The 21,559-nt window shown below is 43.9% G+C and overlaps 4 protein-coding genes across 13 annotated transcripts in view; 2 read left to right on the plus strand and 2 right to left on the minus strand.

The window, feature by feature from the left end:
* The window catches only part of ipo13b (importin 13b), a 47,774-nt gene extending 46,464 nt beyond the window's left edge, over window positions 1–1,310 (minus strand). Inside the window, exons 1-2 of one of the 3 annotated variants that reach the window (XR_006756929.1) lie at window positions 1,146–1,308; window positions 768–855 (exon numbers count right to left, since the gene is read on the minus strand). Coding sequence is in view for 2 of the 3 variants with exons in the window: in XM_014216801.2 (XP_014072276.1) it covers window positions 768–855; window positions 1,146–1,168 (111 nt within the window). In the remaining variant the exon portion in view is untranslated. Of the gene's footprint in view, window positions 1–767 lie in introns of all 3 variants that reach the window. The other 2 variants (XM_014216801.2, XM_014216802.2) reach the window with 2 other exon arrangements.
* Window positions 1,311–2,196: 886 nt separating this feature from the next.
* Window positions 2,197–12,621, plus strand: LOC106613952 (mucin-2). The gene is made up of 5 exons (XM_014216808.2): window positions 2,197–2,670; window positions 7,456–7,686; window positions 8,708–9,253; window positions 9,969–10,132; window positions 10,356–12,621. The coding sequence occupies exons 1-5, from the start codon at window positions 2,607–2,609 to the stop codon at window positions 10,398–10,400; spliced, it is 1,050 nt and encodes a 349-aa protein (XP_014072283.1). The 5' UTR covers window positions 2,197–2,606; the 3' UTR covers window positions 10,401–12,621.
* Window positions 12,622–12,697: 76 nt separating this feature from the next.
* LOC106613951 (RNA-binding protein 25) lies at window positions 12,698–18,007 on the minus strand. Of its 8 annotated transcripts, none has more exons than XM_045687613.1 (12): window positions 17,907–18,007; window positions 16,977–17,058; window positions 16,733–16,775; window positions 16,456–16,604; window positions 16,265–16,346; window positions 15,938–16,142; window positions 15,726–15,799; window positions 15,442–15,518; window positions 15,238–15,338; window positions 15,052–15,140; window positions 14,556–14,702; window positions 12,698–13,822 (listed from the first exon to the last, which is right to left on the minus strand). In XM_045687613.1, exons 2-12 carry the CDS (start codon window positions 17,040–17,042, stop codon window positions 13,659–13,661), a joined length of 1,197 nt encoding a protein of 398 aa, XP_045543569.1. In that variant the 5' UTR covers window positions 17,043–17,058; window positions 17,907–18,007; the 3' UTR covers window positions 12,698–13,658. The 8 variants fall into 8 exon arrangements, with proteins under 8 accessions (XP_045543569.1, XP_014072280.2, XP_045543568.1 ...); XM_014216805.2 differs by having other exon boundaries at window positions 16,456–16,619; XM_045687612.1 differs by having other exon boundaries at window positions 16,977–17,096; window positions 17,907–17,994.
* A 65-nt stretch (window positions 18,008–18,072) lies between these two features.
* Window positions 18,073–20,310, plus strand: mmachc (metabolism of cobalamin associated C). The gene is given in 5 exon segments (NM_001141869.1): window positions 18,073–18,170; window positions 18,536–18,736; window positions 19,072–19,224; window positions 19,400–19,576; window positions 19,837–20,310. Coding segments are annotated over 5 exon segments (774 nt in total). The 5' UTR covers window positions 18,073–18,080; the 3' UTR covers window positions 19,990–20,310.
* The last annotated feature ends 1,249 nt before the right edge of the window (window positions 20,311–21,559 follow it).

Here is a 21,559-nt window from a genome sequence, read left to right on the forward strand (position 1 = left end):
TGGTGTAAAGTACTTAAGTAAAAATACTTTAAAGTACCACTTAAGTAGTTTTTTGGGGTATCTGTACTTTACCCTACTATTTATATTTTTGACAACTTTGACTACACTACCGTCCTAAAGAAAATGATAAACTTTTTACCCAACCCCAAAAGTACTCATTACATTTTGATTACTTAGCAGGACAGGAAAATGGTCCAATTCAGCACTTTTCAAGAAAACACGTGGTCATCCTTACTGCCTCTGATCTGGCGGACTCACTAAACACGAATGCACCTTTTGTAATGATGTCTGAGTGTTGGAGTGTGCCCCTGGCTATACTTCATTTTAAAAACAAGAAAATGGTGCCGTCTGCTTTGCTTAATATAAGGAATATTTGATACTTAAGTATATTTAGAACCAAATATTTTTACTCAAGTACTATTTTACTTGAGTGACTCACTTTTACTTGAGTAACTGTCTTTTTCCACCAATGGTGAGGGGAATACACAGGCAAGGGGACAGAATAAAGACTTGCTATTGTTGACGTTTCAGCTGCAAAGACTAGCTGGTCTCATTCAGTGCAAAGACAAAAAAACGACTTGTTTGTTACACCACTGTTAGCTGATAAACTCATGTCATGATACTGTATATGTGGAAAGCTATACCACCTACCATTATAACTACCCCATTGAAAATACATTCTTGAAAAACACGTCTGGCTACACACATCTGATATTTTGATTATACTTGTTTGATTGGTGAATTTGTCCATAGATTAAGATTCTTACCTTTTCCACGTTTTCCACTGTGAAGTCGTGGGCATCTGGCGTGGTTGTTATTCTCCCCGATGTCTCCATGTTAGCCCAACCAGTCTGTCTGTCAATAAAAGGCGGAGCCGCTTCCTTTAGCTAGTTAGCTGTCTGGCTAGCTTGTTAACGAGCTACAGAACGCGGCACTAGTCAATTGTCTGTAACCACGATTTGGATGACTGGCTCTTCTGTGTTAGCTAAATAATTTTAGCTTCCGAAGCTAAACCTTGTTAGCTAACCGGCCTCTCTGGGCCCCGATTATTCTGTATGTCTGGGGACAAGCTAGCTAGCAAAGCATCTTGTTACCCTCTTGAAAATGTGTCTGTAAAGACAACCTACGGAGCTAGTTAAACCTACCGTTTTAATTCATATCCAAACATGCGTTGGCATTAGAAATGTGTGTTACTTGTTACTGGCTAAATATCCAGTATATTGTCTCTGTCTTTGCTACGACGGTAGAAATAATGCAGATGCTGCCAGTTCCCAGCTACCGACTTCAGCCTCTGTAACGTCACTGTCCCCACAGCCAATGAGAAGCTATTATGCCACTTCTCTTTCCCTCTGCCACGGCCCTGCTTTCATAGCAGTGATCGTTTTATAAAGACAAATTATCAGGCATTAAAATTGTATGGAAATCTTTCATGGTATATGTTTTACGTATGCTCCAGTCTTGAATTTTAAAGTCTAGTAGTGTTATACATGTGTATAGCCCTATGCAGAGCCATATATTTGACTCTTATGGTATTCAACATCATGGATGTTTTGCATTTATTTCCTAACAATACATAGGCAAGATAGACTACCTCAATGTTGATGAAAAGGTGACAGAAATTGACGTTGCTTGCATGTGGCAAGACGAGAGGGGCAAGTCTATGGATTCTCGTCGCTTTGTAGATTGGTTTACAGTGCAACAGGGCCTCTTGGTGGCTGTTTGAAAACATTGCATACATTTTTATTACAGTAAAACGCCCTGTTATGTCACAGCCAGTTATGTCAGTTGATGACAGGACAGTAGCCTTCAATTTTCTTGGTGGGAAATACAATTTAGTTGATCAATTTAATATTTTTTAGATATGATTTTTCAATATGACTATATTTCTTGTCAGTGAAAAAGACACGAAATAAAGTATTTTCTTTCCAGAGAGCCAACAAATGTAAATGTTCCTAAAAATTAGTAAAACAATGTTTTGTATGTTGGGCTTATTTTCTTAGAACATTATGTAGAACAGACATGCCTCTGCCATTTTTCTCTACACCATATAAGGGGTGCATCCCTTATAGAGAAAATCATGTCCTCTATTTCTGTCACAGACTGTATGATAAATCTGCTGTATGAGTTGTAATTTCAGGGCGTCTCTGTGCCCCTTCCTGGTTCTCCTCCCTCCCCTCTCTCCATCACGCCCCTTCTATTGGCACTTGTGTCACTGGTTGTGATGGTTCAGCGATGACACTCCTCTTTCTGACCAAAGGCTAATAGGAAAATCAGTCTATTTGGCTTGGGTCTCTTTACGTTGTGTGTTCGTCAGACTGCCGAGGTACAGTGGCTAGAACTAGTGAGTCAGCAGGGAAGGAGACCCAACTATAACTGCGTTAAACACGTGGCACTTTGTATTCGCTTAGGAGAATACTTTGTATTCGTGCACTTCGGAGACTCGTCAAGCAAGCCACAGTAGCTCACTCTTGCTCTCCACAGGGCCGCCGCGCTGACAGTTATTTATAGTTGGGAGGCCACAGAGAACTAACTACAACAGACCTCTGCGAAGAGGACGAGACGGCATCCGTGTTCTAATAGTTACTGTTATATCATAGGAGAGAGCGATGGAGACGAAAATACTCGTCGCTCTGTGCGCTCTGATCCTCAGCTTGGGTTCGAATGTAGAAGGTAAGAAGCTCTGGGATTCGCACTTCTGTGTTTTCTTTCGCAGTTTCAGGGGTTGTTAGAATAAATACACACACAATGCATTGTAGTCTTGGCAATCGGATCCTTTTTAGTTTTTTTATCGTGCGCATGATGGATAAGTTGTGGCCTGTTTGAATAAGCAAAAAGCCCATGTGATTTATTTGCTGTATGTCGAAGTCATTGTGGCTGTAGGCTTATAATACAGTTATGCCTCTAGCAGTTATTTCAGTCCATTTATTTTTCCTCTTCTCTCTATCTTCCTGTCATCCCTGCTACTGCTTACCTCTTGAGGTAAATACTAAATTGCCATTTCAAATCCACCTTTACATTTTCATCATGTCATTCTTTGCTCTCTCTCTCTCTTTCTCAAACCTCTGCTGATCCTATATGTGTTCTCTGTGTTTAATTTGATGGTCTGCTCTGTCTCTCACATTATTAGTTCACATTTCACAGTCACAGTAAAGAAGTAGGTGTGTGTGAGCGATGCAGACAGTCTATGCCTAGGTTATAACACTGTTAACAAGTGGTAGGCCTACCATGATAATTGTAACTCCCTCTGAATCAGTTAGTGAGCCATGCCAGCCACTAAAAGTCGTCTTGTTGGTCTGCTACAATGAACAAAGATTTTATTCACAAACAGTTCAGCATATACAGTAGTCCTCACACACAATGAAGCTGTTTTTAGATATTTCTATTGATCAGTTTTTGTTGTTCAGAATAATGACTGTCTGTTTAACTGTAATCAGTCTAGGGTATCTTTATCTCACACACATATACACACACACACAGGGTCATCTTCTGAGGACAAGCATGGGGGTTGTAGGGTTGGACCCTGGTTCCATGGTGTGGGTGTTATATCTTTGTGCACATTATAGATAATGTAACGGTTGTTCTATCTATGGTGCAGATGAAGGAAAGGAGGAAAGGATGCTGCCTTTGACCAGTGTTCCTCAAACCTTTCCTACAAGGAGGGCCCACAGCGTTGCACATTTCTGTTCCAGCCCAGCAGTAACACACCTGATTCAACTAATCAAAGGCAAACGTGTTAGTGCTGGGGTGGAACTACAGGACACTTGTCTAGTGTCTTGAGATGCACACAATTATATTTGTTTCGTCAAACCACAGAGGGAGGATGCAGGCAGACTGGGTGTGTTCCTACCAAGTTCCAAGGCCTAGTTCCTAGAACCTGAGGTTCTTACAGATGCCCTGTGTGTCTGCCACAGCTCCTAGATGTCTAGCACACTTTCCAACCAAAAAATCGCAAATTTAGGCCCAAATCAGTGCCTGACCACAACTCGAACTGAGGTCTAGGGTTGCAATGCAAGCACTCTATCCCATTATACCAAGGATTTCTACAATTTTGTGTTTCCAATATACATACGCTGTGTGTGTGTGTGTGTGTGTGTGTGTGTGTGTGTGTGTGTGTGTGTGTGTGTGTGTGCAGTCAGTAGAAGGGGCTGAGTAGGCTTTGGAACAATCACAGTTATTTATAGTTCAGAACAAACATTTATGTGCCTGCCACACTCTTAGCTGTGTTCTGGCCAGCTCCCTCTGTCTCTCACTTTTGTCTCCCTCTCCTAGACAGCAATGAAGCCAGCCCAAAACTAAAGTCACACATCGCTTATCTAATACAGAGGCAGCACAGGCCTTAGTGTTTTATAAAGGTACAGAGCACTTATTGCTGCAGTATTAGCTCCTCCTCCTCCTCCTCCATACTTCTACCAGATCTCAGCTCCTCACTCAACTCCATTTCTCTTACTGCCTTTCACCTCTCCCTCCCATCTCTCTCTCCCTTTCTGACCCCTCCATCCTTCTTTTTGCCATCTCAGATTCTCTCTCCGTTTTCTCACCCCTCTCTTTCTCTCTCTCTCTCTGTCTCTCTCTCAATTCTACTTAGCAGAGTGTATAGTCTTCGGTGGCTAAGTAAGGACAGGGAAACACAGGTTGACATTTGAACATGTTTTATTCATTGCAGCACGATGCTGTCACAAGGTCTTCAAGCTGGAATTAAAATGAACTTGGAAATGGCATAGAGTTACAGGATGGCATTTGCTGCTGCTCGTAAATGAGTGGAAACTCAGTCAGTTGAATGTCAAAGCCTGGAGTTGGCTGTATATGCTGTCGACTAAAGTGACATCCAGTCATCTTCTAGTCTATAGTCATGTAGTCAACTGACATTTTTCTTCCAAGCTTGGTTAGATTCAATTGTAGGAGAGGAGAGGAGGTGATGAGGATTGAGGAGAGGAGAAGTAGAGAAAAGGGGGGAGAGGAGAGGCTACACAGAGGCCAAACCAGGGCAAAAACCGAAACCTGAATAAGGATTTCTGAAAAGGCCACTGTTGCACACAATGGTTCCTTTGCTATATTCCATGTGAACTCTGACATTTACATTTTTAATCTGAATATATATACAGATTTTTTTTCCAATGTTTATTTTTTATACAGGGTCTTAGGAGGATTGTGTGTTTGTAAATAAGTGGCCTATTTCAGTGAGCAGCATTGTCATATTCTTGTTATTCTGATTGTCCCTAGATTTGTATAGCCTAAATATGGGTCTAGAAAACAGCCGCAGTATAGCTTCTCACACAGATACACACCCAGTGCTGAAAGGAAAACTGCAAAGCTGCTAGCACAGAAATGGTTGGCTGTTCTTTCAGACGTAAGGGTCAAGTTATTTCCCCAGGTACATGCTGTATCGCCCTGAGTGTGTGTGTGTGTGTTCATGTGTGTGACCCTGTAACGCATGAAAAGGGGAAAGTGTTTCTCTATGGCAAACAGTGGTTCCCTTTATAACTCCCCAAACCCCTCCATACACAACACACACATACACACCCTCCCCCCACAGCTTGACCTGAGCAGTCCTAACAGAGCTGAGGCAGGGGAACAGGGCCAGTATTGTACAGCCACTCACTTTTCACACAGTGGTATGTGTACGTTCGTGTGTGTGCATGGTCTTTTATAGCTATGTCAAAAGTTTGTGTGTACATGCATGGGCTTTCTTGCCGTCAGCATGTTGTGTGCACGTCACTGTGTGTGTGTTGAGCTGTGTGTTGAGCTGTGTGTTGAGCTGTGTGAGTGATGGAGAGGGGAATAACAGGCTCCTCGTCGCTGTGTGTTTGTTTGTGTGTGTTGAGCTGTGTGTTTGTTTGTGTGTGTTGAGCTGTGTGTTGAGCTGTGTTTTGTTTGTGTGTGTTGAGCTGTGTGTTTGTTTGTGTGTTGAGCTGTGTGTTTGTTTGTGTGTGTTGAGCTGTGTGTTTGGTTGTGTGTGTTGAGCTGTGTGTTTGTTTGTGTGTGTTGAGCTGTGTGTTTGTTTGTGTGTGTTGAGCTGTGTGTTGAGCTGTGTGTGTTGAGCTGTGTGTTTGTTTGTGTGTGTTGAGCTGTGTGTTTGTTTGTGTGTGTTGAGCTGTGTGTTTGTTTGTGTGTGTTGAGCTGTGTGTTTGTTTGTGTGTGTTGAGCTGTGTGTTTGTTTGTGTGTGTTGAGCTGTGTGTTTGTTTGTGTGTGTTGAGCTGTGTGTTGAGCTGTGTGTGTTGAGCTGTGTGTTTGTTTGTGTGTGTTGAGCTGTGTGAGTGATGGAGAGGGGAATAACAGGCTCCACGTCGCTGTGTCACTGGCTTGTAATGGCATTAGACTGGTATTCTGGACTTTATCAGATAGAGGGGGGAGAGGAGGAGGACTGTGAGAGAGCTAGGTCGAGGGAGTGTGAGAAGGAGGTGAGAAGGAAAGAGGGTAAGGAGGAGAGGAATAGATAGATGGAAATGAGGACGAGGGAAGGACAGACAGAGGAGAAGAGAGACAGACAGATAGCACATGTGACCTTTCTGGCTGCAATAAAATTCTGTTGAACCGTGTATACAGCATGACAACAGGCATGACACAAAGCTAAAAATGTCCCATTTACATCAGCACGATTCTGCAGTTCTTTTGGAACTAATGCTCCCTAATGGTTCAACACTAACGTGTGGTTACAGACCTGGGGTTTTTCATCTGGTGGGTCACCATGCAAAAAACAACTACAATGTTTTTGTTTTTGGTACCAATGCTGACAGTGACAAAACCTACCTGATTACTATGGTGAGCCTGTTGACACTAGAGATTGTTTAGGCAGGGCAAGAGAGATGGAACACGAACAAGACAGATTAGTGAACCTAAGTCTCCAACCTGATGCTCATCTTCTTAAGTTGGTCATTGAGTGTTGCTGGTTGGCTATTGTATGGGTTCCAAATGTCAGCTCACCTTGGATCAAGCTTTCCTTAATTCCATAGGAATCGTGTTGTTTAACTGCAAATGTCAGCGCATCAGACAGTCACAGATAGTGGTGTTTGAATATGCATATTGTACGTGATGGCAGTCCTTTAAAATGTAAAAGGAATCCGATTCTCAGCATGTCCCCTATGTCTCCTCTTTAGCAGACATAGACCAGAGTTGAATAATACATGTTACATCTGTATTCTGCCTCACCATCTATTCCAGTAGACCATCTATCCTCTCTGTCTACACTTCTTTAAAAATAGAGCAGCCTCCTCTTCTCAGGAGGAAGAAATGATCCTAACTGGTCCTGAAGGGATCTAATAGATCTGTCATTCTTCTGGAAAACAAGGACTATCTGACGGAAGAAATGCATCATTCACAGATTGGCTTATTTCAGAGATCATGAAAATACTATTTGCTGACTTTCTTTATGTCATTCCTTTATTGTGCACTGCTTCAGCAACACACTCATATTAACTGAACGTCAAAATGTCACCCTGATTGTCTCTCTTCTCCAGGCCAGGACCCTGGTGCTCACCCCTCTCCCTCAGACGGATCGCTGACCCTCGGTACGTCCGGGGCTGTTCAGGCACCCCTCCCTGGAGGTTCTCCCTCTCCTCCAGGCTCTCTGTCCCTCCCCAGCACAGACTCCCCAAAGCCAGCCAGCGACCTCACTGATGGAGGGCTCTCCAACAGCAACAGCAGCAGTAGCAACGACACAGCAGTCGTAGTGGTAAAAGATGTCCCAGGTAAGTGTACTGTACAAGATAAAAAATAGAATGAATGGAATTGTATTGGTTCGGAGGACTACTTTATTATTTAATAAAATACCATTTCAAATTTGACATTTAAACATATCATTTGTTTAAGGTAAATGGTTCAGCTAGTTCTCAGTCTATTTAGAGCCATGCCACCTTAGATCAGGGGTATTTAGAAACCACAACATAGTCAGACACAGCACAAGCAGAGTGGAGACCTGTCACTGGGCTGAGGTGATGACACACACACACACACACACACACACACACACACACACACACACACACACACACACACACACTAGAAGACAGAACATGGTCCTTAAAAGGAGGATACTGTTGGGTTTATTAACTAGAGCACAAAGAGAAACATGAGATAGACAGAAGAGGAAGAAATTAAGGAAAAAACAAGATCATGAGAGAATTAACAGCAAGAAACAGTGTTGTTAGGCATACAGGAAGAGGGCAGAGTGTAGAACTAGAGGGGGGTGGAAGAGGAGGAGGAGGAGAGATGCGCTGTGATTAAATTCAGTGTGATTTCGTACAGAAAGGTGAGAAAGTTTGGAGCCTGACACACACACACACACACACACACACACACACACACACACACACACACACACACACACACACACACACACACACACACATTGGCTCATTGCAAACATACACCCCCACCACCTGCACCTCACTCACTCTCTGTATCTGTATCCCTCTGGGAGGTTTTACAGGTATATATTATCTCATCACAACACTGCTGCTTGTCTCTCCTCTGTGTCCTCTGGCTGGGAGTTAGAAGATACACTGCTAATTGGAGTGTGTGTGTGTGTGTGTGTGTGCGTTCAACTGTGTTCTTTCTTGTTGAATGTTTTTTATGCAGATATTGACTGACTTTTCACCTTTCAATTGCTTTTCTAATTGATAAAAAGATTTTTAAACTTAATACATTAATGGGTCCTTCTTTCCTTTGTATTAAATTTCACTTCAAAACCTTTCTTCCTCTCTCTTCTAGCCACCAGTGTGGGGGTCCCTGCCCCCACTTCCATCCCTGAGAAGACCCCTGGCCCAGAGAACTTCACTGAAGGAACCGTACAGCCCTCTGATGCTCCCTCTGTCAACCACACTGCCCCTACACACACACACACCACCACAGTCCTCGTTCACAAACCTTCCACCACCCCCACACACACACCTGTCCACTACACCACTCCATCCAGCCATGCCCCTCATCTCTCCAAAACTCACTCACCCATCACCACCACCTCTTCCCCAGCCCCTACTAGGCCTGAGACCCACCCAACTAACTCCTCCGCTGCCCCCCAGCCCAGCTCAACCCCCAGCCCTAACCCAGATACCTCTAACCCTATCCAGCCTAAACAGCCCCTCAGTCCCTTTCCCACCACCACTACCACCACCTCTCCCCCAGCTCTACCTACGTCTGAGCCCCAGACCCAGACATCCAGCATCACCCCTCTCCCGGCTTCCACCCCAGCCAGCAGCCCTCCATCCCAGGCTAAAACGCATGCCGACATCCCCTCTCAGCTCAATGTGGTGGATGGTGAGTAGATGGATTCGTTGAGTATGTGTGTGTGTGTGTGTTATGTTGCTAGTGATTTGTTATTTGTTATCAAACAGCAGCAACCACAGTATTATTTACTATGATCTCTCTGGCTAATAAAGGGGGGAGACATCCAACCCCGGTCTAATAAAACCACACACCCTAAACCTAAACTGTCCAGTCGTCAGTCCCATGACTGGCTCTGTCTCTTGCCAGACAGAGAGATGATTGTGGGGTGGTGGAGCTGATAGTATCCTTAGATGTTTAGGAGGGAGTGTGTGTGTAGGGGGGAACAGCATAGCTTTTGTTGGGATGCCAGTTCAGTGCTGGGTGCGTCAGTTTAGTCCTATGCCCAGAAAGCCTTGGCTTGCTCACTCTCTCTGTCACTACCCTACAATCAAGTCTGTCTTATTCTTTTTGTAAGACATCCTGTTAATAGCTTGTGTTTATATTTTATAATATGATATATTTAATGTTTTAATATATTATGTATCACAGGAGGCTGCTGAGGGGAGGACGGATCATAATAATGGCTGAAACGGAGCAAATGGAATGGCATCAAACGCATGGAAACCGTGTGTCTGATGTTTTGGATACCATTCCACTAATTCCACTAGAGCCATTACCACAAGTCCGTCCTCCCCAATTAAGTTGCCAACAACCTCCTGTGTTATATATGTATATATAGTATAATATGTTCTCCTCACCCGAGCAGAGGAACCAGTGTTCCATAGTGGTGGACCTGCCCTGGACCCCCTCCTAGCTGGACTAGTGTCAGTCTTCATCGTCACTGCAGCCATCATCACCCTGCTCCTCTTCATCAAACTGCGACGACGGGATCAGCGGCCTGAGTTCCGCAGGCTCCAGGACCTGCCTATGGTGAGACAATGGAACACAAGTGGTTAGGTGAAGACATAGTGTAACGCTTAACATTAATGAGACCTGAAGACTTGCGTAAGCGTCAGTCTTCTTTTGTGAGCTATTACACTAAGTAGCCATTGTTAGCATTAGCGTTTACTTCACTCACCACCTGTCATCGTGACCAGCGCTCAACATTTACTCGTGTTCCTGCTGACATCCTGTTGTGTTTTCCCCTGTTTAGGATGATATGATGGAGGATACTCCCCTGTCCATGTACAGCTACTGATGATGATGGACGACACAGTCTGACCTGATGGAACAGCCAGACCCCCACAGACCTTCTCCCTCTGAACTGGGGCTGCGTCTCTATAGTCCAACCTGGCCTTCTCTCCTTGTCCCCTGTCCTCATATCCTTTCTTTTATCCGCACTGACATGAGACGTGGACTGGTGAAAGCCAGTCGCTGATAGGCATCCTCCATATTGCTTTTATCGACCCTGTGTTTTCAAATCAGTGCAGATGGAAGAGATGAGGAGAGAGAGGCGTCATTTTAGACCATTGAGATGCATCCCTGGCGTTCCCTCACCACCCTTGTGTCTCTGTGAGCAACAGGGGGTTTCTGTGTGAGTGTGAACAGCTCTTTTCCTGGTCTATGTGGATCCGAAGTTCCATCAGCAGCATTCCCACTTCTACATTCTACCTTCTATATTCTAGGGTGCACTCTGTCAGCTGTGTTTTGGTTGAGTGTTCGGTAACGAGGGATCCTCTCTTTCATCACTAGTTAGAGCCTGGTAGGCTACTTGTGCCTGGCTATATAGTGTTGTACAGTACGGTTGCACTTTACGTTACATAGGACATGTATGTGTGTGTGTGTGTCTGTGTGTGCGTGTCTGTGCATGGTTGAGCGAGCATGCACGCGCGTATGTGGGGACGGGAGGGTGGGGGGTGTGGTTTGGGGTATTTAAGTTGAGCGTTTCCATGGAAACTAGTTCCTCTCTAAAGATCCTGCTTGTTATTGTTCATTTTGTTTCTCTATTGGGAGGCTCTGGTGGTTTTAGTTCATTGGGCTAACGCAGCCTTGTGGCGTGCAGGCAACCTGGGTTCAAACCTGGTCAGTCACACTTGTAAGGGGGGAGGTTGTCTCTCTGAGTATCTTTAGTACATTTATCTTTATATAGAGCCTGAATGGACTCTTCATCTCCACTAGAGCCATTTACAGAGTACAATACAGAGGAAACCATCCTCCATGGCGGCTCAATACATTCCATGCTTGTTAGAATTCTACATTTCAAAGCACGTGTTGTGAACTCTAAGGCTGGTTTGTCTGTTACTGTAGTTCTCACAGCCAGGCCCAGACCTATGTTCTAACATGTCTTAGTAAGGAACAGCCTAGGGCAGATTCAGCAGCAGTGTTTCCAACTGAATTTGGTCAGTTGTCTTTCAATACAATTCATTCATTGGTTTAATCATGTAACTACTTGACATGAGGGTAACTTGTTGCCCAAGTCAGTCAGTGCTAGCCGCTACCATTAGCATGCAGTCCATTAACAGTCTCAAGGGAAGGGAACTCTGATAAACTACTCCATGAACACAGACATTGTAAATGTATAGCACGAGGTCAGAGAGAGAAACTCTTTAATGTAAGGCTTTTGTGACATAATGAGCATAATGCTCCATTGATGTGAGGGGAATGCAGTCTGTGTGTGTGTCTGTGTGTTAGTCTGCGTGTGTTACATACACAGGAGAAAAGAACACCCCTCCCTCCTTCCCTACCCCAACCTCTATTGGGGAGACTTGAGTTGAAGCCATAGGCCTGTATTGGAGACAGTATATATGGCACAGACAAGGGGGTATGGCACAAAGCAGGATCAAAGAGTTAGCCAGCTAAATTTCATAATATTCTGAATTAACTTTACATTCCAACTTCATAAAGGTAGACTTGAAATCAAACGACATGGTATAATTGACTCCAAAGTTGACATTTTTAAACAAATTAGAAAAGCAATAGTTATGTCTATTTCTGAATGTTTGTCAAAGTTAGCTGATTTTGGGCTAGATTAAATCCAGACTGCTGAAGATACGCGTTATAGCGTGATTGAAATGTAAAGGTCATTTCCAATTGAGCCGACATATGCTGCGTTTACCGTGAATGCGGAACCATTGCCTTTAAATTTCAATCACGCTATAGTGTGGATCTTCCACGGTCCGGATTTAATCTAGATTTTAGTGTTACTGCTTGGGCTACCAGATTAGTTTGTTGCAGACTCCTCTGACGTTTGTTGTCTTGCCAGTTATCTGCATCCACGGGACTTAAGTCAGAGTTGAAACAGAGTGGTTCTATTTGACTCCATGTGGAGTGGAATGGTAGTTAATTTGCATCCATGTATTAGTAGTTCCTTATATGAAGTGCCAAAAAGTGAACTGGTTGTATTATAAGGTTGATATGTTTTACTGTTTTGACGTGGATTCTGGAGTGATGATGTTTTTTGATTAAAGATATGAAACCATCCTCGTTTCTGTATCTCATTACAGATCTTGGTTGTTGGGCTGCGGTGGCTGACACGCACACACACACTAACAAAAGTTACTACAACAAATGAACTATTTTATTACAGCTCTTTATCCAGAATTTTATTGCAGGAGCCCCAAAATCACATTTGTTTTACAGGCCGTACAGTGAGTCAATGTAACATTTAAACAAGCAGCGGTCTAGTACTTGGCTGTGTGATAGAACTGTAAGAGAAAGCCCTGATTCATCCACATTAAAACGTGTCATCACTATGGCCAAAGCCCCTCCCTGTCTCACCCCTTCCCCATTGCCCCCTCCATTAACCCCCCTCTTCTTCTCCCCAGCCCATCTGTGGTCCCTCGCTCCATGGGCCTGTCCCCTTCATGTGGGGGGGGGGGGGTTGTTATCTGGCTAGACAGTCTCTAACTGCTGAAATATTAAACAGACTGACTCATGTTACACAGCAGGACTTGTCTGTGGTCCAAAGACGAGAGGGAAGAGAGGCCTGGGCTGCATCTCAATACTTTACAGTAAATAGATAAAAATACAGTACCAAATAAGAGCTAGCACCTCACTGATTTGCATCAGCCTTAGATAGTGAAAGTAAACATCAGTCCACCATACTTATTAATTAGGTTTTACTAATGGTCTTAGACTCAAAAACACTAGTGATCATCAAGTTGTATATCATCAGTGAAATCAAAGCTTTCCCCAGATGTAATTCATTAAGGCAATCACAGAATGATGCCACACTGTTGAATTAAATACTACTGGTGTGTAATACAAAACACTATCGTACACCTTTTCCCAAAAAACACTGACACGACAATAGACAGCGCATAATTACGTAGGAGTTTATAAAATAAGGTGCTTTCTTTTTCTCAAGCTGAGTTGAGCCTTTTCATCATCCTCTTTAGTCAGGGTTTAAGGTTTGTGCCCAAAAACTTCTTTATCGGTCTCCACATGTGGAGACATTTAAAACTTCTCAAAGAAAGAACTCCTAGCATTCTAGAACACTATTGCATGACGAAGCCTCTCAAAGGTCATTGAGGCTGAGGTCGGGGGGGCTGTCTGACCCCAACTCCAGGTTTCCATCATCATCATCAAGATCATCATCGTCCAGGCCACTTCCTGGTCCTCTGAGGTCATTTCCTGCAGAATGGGAGCTCTGACGTACCCGAGGTACTGCTAGACGAGGAGCTGAAAGAGAGAACCGTCAATGTGTGTGTGTACGTGTACTAGTCCCAAGGGTTTTAGCAGTAGACTAGTGTTCCCGTAAGAGAGATTGGGATCAGACCTCTAAATGTTTCCCAGAGAAATTGAGGCGCATGCAGACAGGATAATTAGATTAGATGATGCCACACACACACACCACAGGAAGTGTTTAGGATCCCATCCAAAAACACACACACACACACACACGTTTCTCAAACTGCTGACCAGCAGACATGGATGGAGAGGAAATGAGGGATTCTCTGTCCTCTCCTCAGGCAAGCAGAGCTCCAGTCAGTCACATAACACACGTTCAATGGAGGTCACTGGTTTGTGTCTTACATGAACCCACATCCAACTCCAATATCTAAGTGTGTGCACACACCTGCAAGCTCATCATTTTCTTTTAATAAAACATATTTCAAACGTATAAAAACGACAAAAGATACCTCTTCCTTTGTGCTAGATCTATGGTGCGCACACACAAATCAGGTAGGCACGCATGCACACACTGACACACGTACACTGTTAAGCCAGCCTCCTGTTCCTTGGTGAGTCAGACATGTTGTGATGAGTCACTGAAACAGTTAGATCTACAGCCCAAATGTACATGTGTGGTGTGTATGAAAGAGGGTTACAACACTCTGTTCCTCTGAAACAAACTGGACCCATAATGGGACTCATTCTGCTCCTCACTGACAGGAGCAAAGTGGGAGTATACCTGTGTCTCTATCATCCAGCCAGGACAGGTCATCAGAGCTGACCTCAGCCAGACTGGGGGTGGGACTGAAGTCCTCAGAGTCCGAGTCTGGCTCCGCCTTTTGACCACTGACCTCTTTACAGCGGGAGAAGGCAGCTAATGCTGGAACTGGAGGAGGGGAGGGAGTTATAGACAAACAGGGTTAAACTACTCAGGTGAGTAGATATGTGTGTGTGTCTCTTACCTGCTGTGTATAGTGTAACAGTAGGTGTGTGTCTCTTACCTGCTGTGTATAGTGTAACAGTAGGTGTGTGTCTCTTACCTGCTGTGTGTAGTGTAACAGTAGGTGTGTGTCTCTTACCTGCTGTGTGTAGTGTAACAGTAGGTGTGTGTCTCTTACCTGCTGTGTGTAGTGTAACAGTAGGTGTGTGTCTCTTACCTGCTGTGTGTAGTGTAACAGTAGGTGTGTGTCTCTTACCTGCTGTGTGTAGTGTAACAGTAGGTGTGTGTCTCTTACCTGCTGTGTGTAGTGTAACAGTAGGTGTGTGATGCCTCTCCCGGAGAATCAGACTCCTGATCTCGTCCTTCAGCTCTGATACAGTTATCCTGCAGGACACAGTGATAGCATCACACACACACACACACACACACACACACACACACACACACACACACACACACACACACACACACACACACACACCTGATCTGGCAGACCTCCTGCTCTGTGTGTGTGTATTGAGAAACAGTCTTGGCCAGGTCAAAACTGTGGTTTCTGTAGCTGTCTCTCAGTTCCTCTAGTGTCTGAGGAAAGGCAAAGTGTAGCGGTTAGAGGTCAGGAGACAGACAGAAAACAAGTCGCTCAAATTACCTTCATTAATTATTCAATTCCTTCATTCATTAATACCTTGCAGCTGTGTTCATACTGCCTCCTCGTCTCTCTGGCCTCCGACTGCTGAAGAAACATGTCCTCCTCCTGCCTCCCTGTCACACACACACACACACACACACACACACACACACACACACACACACACACACACACACACACACACACACACACACGTACAATGAAAGAAAAGGAGTAGGAGTAAGCGAGACTGTGCTTGCCCTCTCTACAGCTCTGAGTCTGAGACATGTGTAGTCCTGCAGAAAAAAAACTGAGAACCAGACTGTGTATGTGAGACTCACTGAGCTGGGTTTTGAGTGTGTCCACCTCTCTCCTCAAATGATCCAACTCCTCCCTTCGCAGCTTAGAGCTGAAACTATAAAAGGACAACAAATCAGCTTTCACCAAACTGGTATGGTTCCATACTAAGGGCTAATGGTTGATTTGGTGTTGGGCTACACATAAAATAATGATCACCTGAACCTCACAGGTGAGTAAAACCTCACCCACTCACCTCTCCTCCAGGTTGCCTTGCGATGTGGCTCTGGTGATGTGCCTTCTCAGAGTGCTGAGCTCACGGCCCACCTCTCTCCTCCACTGCTCCATCCTTCTCTCCACTTCTGGACTCGTCATCCCTGACCCTCTCCTCTCTCCATCCCTTTCTCGTTCCCGCTCTCTCTCCCTCTCCGTCACGTGCTCTCGCAGCCTGCGAACCTCGTCTGAGAGATAGAAGAATAACACATCTATAATATTCGATCAACAAATCAATCTCTCAACCAATCAAGATTGGTATATTGAGCAGTAAATGTTAGTGTTGTGTGATAACAATAGGTGTATGTACCTTGTAGTGCCTGTATGTGGCGCTGCTGAGAGTGTTTCTCTCTGTCCATGTCATGAAGACTTTGGGTCAGAGACTCTATGGCCTGGCAACCATTAGAACAAGAAATTAGCTAAAATGTATGGTTATTTATGCACCTTTTATGTAATAAAAATTATAGTTATACATGAACACATATGCGCACACGCACGGACCTGGCTCTGGATCTGTAGTTGTGATTGGACGGCTGCCAGGTCTGCCCACTGCACAGCGGAGGAGGGAGGGGGAAGGAGAGAGATTGAGGACTCGGGGAGAGGGGGGAGACGAGGGAGCTCCAAATTTGACACACTAGCCACCTCCCTGACTGGATAGAGATCAACTTAGTGAGCGAGAGACAGAGAGAATAAGAAGGAGCAGAAAAAGAGGGGGAATCACTAACAGAGAAAGTGTGTCACAGTCAGCCATCTTAAAGACCACAGAGATCTCCCTCACCTTCTCTTCCTTTTGGATAATTCCCTGGCGTGGTCAGTCTCTCCTGGGGAAACATGAACCCCGTCAACACACAGTGGGAAAAGTACATAGGGTATTTATGAACTTCAATGTTTCTGTCATATACTGTAAAACTAGAATCTAGCTAACTGATAAGAATTAGCAGTCAACTCTTCTGATGAAGCCCTTGGTAATGCACTGCCACGTATGCATAATTATGTTATAGTGCCATCTACTGGCTACTCACCCTCATCTTGGCAACACTGCCATCAGCTGCTGAGAGGATGGAGCTCAGCTGGTTGTCCCAGTTCATCTCAGTCAGGGCTGCTCTACTCAAACCATAGGACAAGGGTGCCAAGACTGATGTCTGAGTATTTATGGCACAAAAGTTAAAGCACTTGCCCTCTACCTGCAAGGTATCTTGCTAAAACTGTCCCTCTAAATCCCTACACAATCCAGTATTCATTCATATGTTCCTCTGCCAACTTTTTCTTATTCATCTCAACAAGTTAAGTTTTATTGTACACAAGTACAGTGAAATGCTTTTATTGCTCTTTCCAAACAAAGAAGTAATCAATATCAGTAGTACTATAAAAAATAAAAACAAGCAAAATGATAAACAAATAAAGGAAATGAATATGGTACACGCATGAGATTAGCCATTGCATTGGCCAGTATTTTATAACTAACGTGTGATGCTGTAACTCTAGACGAGTTGGTTGGTTGCTGAATGATGATGAAGTGGCTAACACAAATCAATGACACTTCATTGAAAGATGAGGTTACACAGCTAACAGTCGCTAGCTAAGTACCGTTGCAGGTGGCTTTTGTTTTGGGCTTGCCTTTGTATTGTTGCTAACGTTACGTTCGAATTTGACAGTCAGAGGCATTGTTTGCAATGAATGATTGACTGGCTAGCTAAAATTCACCCTAGTGATATGTTTATACATTGAACACGATGGTGACGTTCGCATTACTGTTGATTTTCCCCTGGCACCAAGTACTCAAAATCACAAATCAAGCAGTGCATGAACAGAAAGCTGGCTAAATGTCGATATTTCAGCGATGGATGAAACAATTCAAAGGTTGGTTAACATTACAGAACATCACGTCATCTTTTGTAAATATACATTATTAAACATTGAGCAGAAATGTAAATTATTAGCTAGCTACTTACGTACTGTCCTATTCCACTTTTAAATCCTCAACAACGTGATTGCGTAGTATATGTTGCCCTAATGGGTTCTGTGTATTGTAGTTAATAGACTCAATTCTTACAACAAGGAAGTAAGAGAGTCACGTGATATAGAACACTATTTCCCACAATTCTAACATATTTAAATATTCAGTGATGGCGCTGCCCACGGTTAATGTGGCGGATGTGAGAAAAGCTTTGAGTAATCATCTGTCAAAGTTGGGGTTTGAAGTTTATCCGCTGAAGGTAACGTTAGGCGGCTGTTCTATTCGAGCTATTTGTTAAAAGGATTTGTGTCGAAAACTTTAAACGTGGCCCTTTTTGCAATATTGTCAGACTGTCAGTGAACGTGTCGTCAATTGCTAAACTAGTCAAGTTCCAATTCAAAGTTCGTACACGCTTTCTCAGCCATGCCTTGTTCATATGAAAATGATAAAAGCTGACCATACTGGACTGTAGTCTGCCAACAGGTTTGGGACTTATGGCACAGGTGATAGTATATCTGTCCAATAACGACAGGGTTGTTGAAACGTGTCCCTTCCTGGCTGTTCCCCCTCAATCGCTACAAAAGTTACCCACCTTTTTATTCTTTGTTGTGCATGTGTTTCCAGATTGGCTGGTACAATGCAGTCCTGTCCCCCTCTCTCCATCTGTCCTACCCTGATGACACCCTGGGAGTGGTGGTGCTCAGCACTCCAGCCATGTTTGAACAGGCCTTCCTGCCCTTCATGGAGAGCAGGGGCTGGAAGGGGGTGTCTGCAGACCCCATAGACCAGTGTGTCAAACACTGCATCAACAACACAGTCTCTGAGGTGGGTGGGTGTGTGTGGGTGGGTGCAACCAGTGCATCACTCACTGCAAAAACACCTGGGGTGTTGATGGAGTGATGTTGAAAAACGTTTTGAAACAGTTTACTCCAAAAGGAAAATGTTTTGCAACAAAAATAGTTTGCATTGGAAAAAATGCAGGTAGGTCCCTCCTCGTTTTGTTCCGTTTACTCTGTTTGCTTCCATTTGGTTGTTATTAAACAGATTTCATTACAATACTTTATTAATACACACACCCCTGGGCCACACTTCACATCACTCCCCCCCTCTCCCTCCCCCCCATCTCTCTCTCCCCCCATCTCCCTCCCCCCCTCCTGTAGTGTTTTCCAGGTGTGAAGGTAGATGTGAGTTATGACTATGAGATGCTGCCCAGCAGGAAGCCCAAGTTCCTGGCCCAGAGCGCCGCCCATGTGGCGGGAGCTGTGTACTACTACCAACGCTCCGACGTACCTGACCACCCCTGGGGGGAGAAGGTGAGTGACAGGTCCGAAGGGGTTATTCAATAATTAATTTACTAATAAATTGATAAATAGGGTGCTGTATGTTCTTTGGTTCACAGGTGGCCAGTCATTTGTATTACCTATAAAACTATTTATACTACCCCTTTGTCTTCCTCTCCCCCCTCGCTACCTCTTGTCACTTCTACAGAAGATGTTTGGTGTGTGTATACACCCGCGTCTGGGGGGCTGGTTTGCTATCAGAGCTATGTTAGTGTTTGTTGGGTCTGAGGTGGGTTCGGAGCTGCAGCAGACAGCTCCTCCTGACTGTGTTCCTACCAGGGAGGATAGGATACAGCTACTGGAGGACTTCAACCTCAGATGGCAGGTAGGATTCACACTATATACTATAGTAAAGCTATTGATCAATAATATGGTTGGCAGATAGCCCTGCTACAATATACTGGATTAATAAGTATAGATCAACAATAAGGATAGCATGGCAGGTAGGTCTGCAACTATATACTGTTGCAGTATCTATATCAATAATGGGTGCAAATGATGCATATATTAATAAATATAATTATGTATGGTTCATTTAAACAAGATAAAGACAAAGTTTAGAGAATATATAATCTGTGTTGACAGGACTGGAGTTACAGAGATATCGTCCCCCCAGTCCAAACCTACTCCCAGAAACAGAGAGAGTACTTCTCCACCCCCCCAGCCCAGCGACTAGACCTGCTCACAGACTGGGGCTACCTGACAGGGGGAGAAGAGGACAACACACAGGAGAACTGACAGATGATAACAGTGAGAGGAGACGGTACAGTTAGACTTGGCTGGCTCTGAAGAAACTGACTCTAAGGGAATGGTATGGTTTGAGGACATTTTGGACATGCAATCCCTACATGCTCATTGGTAGGTACTGTGGTCTTTCTGTATTCACAGACAGTGTTCCACTGTGAGAGCTAATGTACTTTATCTGCCTTTGCCTATTGGCCTATGAAGCTACTGCAATGTTTAGAGTTAGATGGTAGCGTGAAAAGGGATATCTTTCATGGAAAAGCAACAATAGTAAGTTTAAATGTGATAAAGGAATTAATAAATGCACAAACATTTGTTATTGTTTTGATAATTTTTCAGTTGTACTGTGAAATGATCCATGTTGAGCAGTTGTACTGTACATTTAGTGAGTTAGTGCCCTCTAGAGGAGACATGAAGTAGTGCGACCTGAGCTTTTGCTCAAAAGAGACTACTGCTATTCTTTATCATCAAACTATTATTTTTATTAAAAATAAATAATTGTTGGACACACGTGCATCAATTGGATAAATAATGCTCATTCTGCTTTAGCTTTTAGTCAGTTACTCATGATGTTGATGCAAAAGTCCTTCTGAGGTTTAGGGTTATGGTTATGATGATAATGAAGGCTGTGTTCTAATCCAGCCCAGTAGAGTTCTCCCGTAGTCCACTGATGCCAGGAACAGTCCCACTAGAGCAATGTCTCCAAACGTGCCACATCTGGGACGACACACGTTAAAGCTTGTGTGTTGTCTTACCTCCTGTGGTGTATACGTGTGCAAACACAACCCTATTGAATAGCCACACCAACCCCAGAGTACTGGCCAGATGCTGCGACGCATACACACAATGGTTAGCACCATTTCATCCCCTAAATATGAATACTAATCATCAAGCTAGCATAGTTTACTGAACCACCCCTACTATACGACCTATGCTATTTGTGTCTTGTTGAACGTACTTGTACTCACAGAATGCTACAGGCCTCCGGAGCCAGATGGAAAAATAATGGAGGGATACAGTAACATTCACAATTTACTCCCTTTGTTATACACCCTCTTCTCTGGCCAGCACAGCTGTATTCTAGTTGTTCAATCATTTCTGTAGTGCTGCCTTCCTCACTCATTCTCTCTCTCTTGTGGCTAAGCCCTCTGGTTAGGTTGCCTACAGCAGGGCAGTATGTAATTCATGTGGAGCAAGGTTGAACTGAACTCTACACTACCCAGCACACCAAAATTGTTTCTGGGAAAGTTCCCAGAACATTCGTTAGGTTGCGGCAAATGTTCTCATAACACAAAAACTGTCCAGTTGTGCTGATGATTATAAAATGTTTATATAACATTCGCTTGATGTTGAATGTTCCCAGGACGTTGCGCTCACATTTTGTTGCCGCAGTATGTTCTAAAAACATTACTTGTGCATTATTACATTAACTGGAAAACGTAATGAGAACATTTGGGGACTGTTCCAGATGTTGTGCACAACATTTTTGTGAATATTAGAGTATTAAAAATGGTTATCAAAACATTCTTAGATCATTCTTGGGATGTTATGATCGTAATGTTTG

Source organism: Salmo salar, chromosome ssa10 (genome assembly GCF_905237065.1).
Source record: "Salmo salar chromosome ssa10, Ssal_v3.1, whole genome shotgun sequence".
Classification (NCBI taxonomy): Eukaryota; Metazoa; Chordata; class Actinopteri; order Salmoniformes; family Salmonidae; genus Salmo; species Salmo salar.

Coding starts and splice junctions, on each gene's coding strand:
- LOC106613952 (XM_014216808.2), top strand. CDS start 2,607: ATGGAGACGAAAATACTCGTCGCTCTGTGCGCTCTGATCCTCAGCTTG. Junction 2,671..7,455: donor CTTGGGTTCGAATGTAGAAG/GTAAGAAGCTCT, acceptor TCTCTTCTCCAG/GCCAGGACCCTGGTGCTCAC. Junction 7,687..8,707: donor AGTGGTAAAAGATGTCCCAG/GTAAGTGTACTG, acceptor TCTCTCTTCTAG/CCACCAGTGTGGGGGTCCCT.
- LOC106613951 (XM_014216805.2), bottom strand. CDS start 17,042: ATGAACTGGGACAACCAGCTGAGCTCCATCCTCTCAGCAGCTGATGGC. Junction 15,339..15,441: donor AGTATGAACACAGCTGCAAG/GTATTAATGAAT, acceptor GCCTTTCCTCAG/ACACTAGAGGAACTGAGAGA. Junction 15,141..15,237: donor CAGGAGGTCTGCCAGATCAG/GTGTGTGTGTGT, acceptor TGTGTCCTGCAG/GATAACTGTATCAGAGCTGA.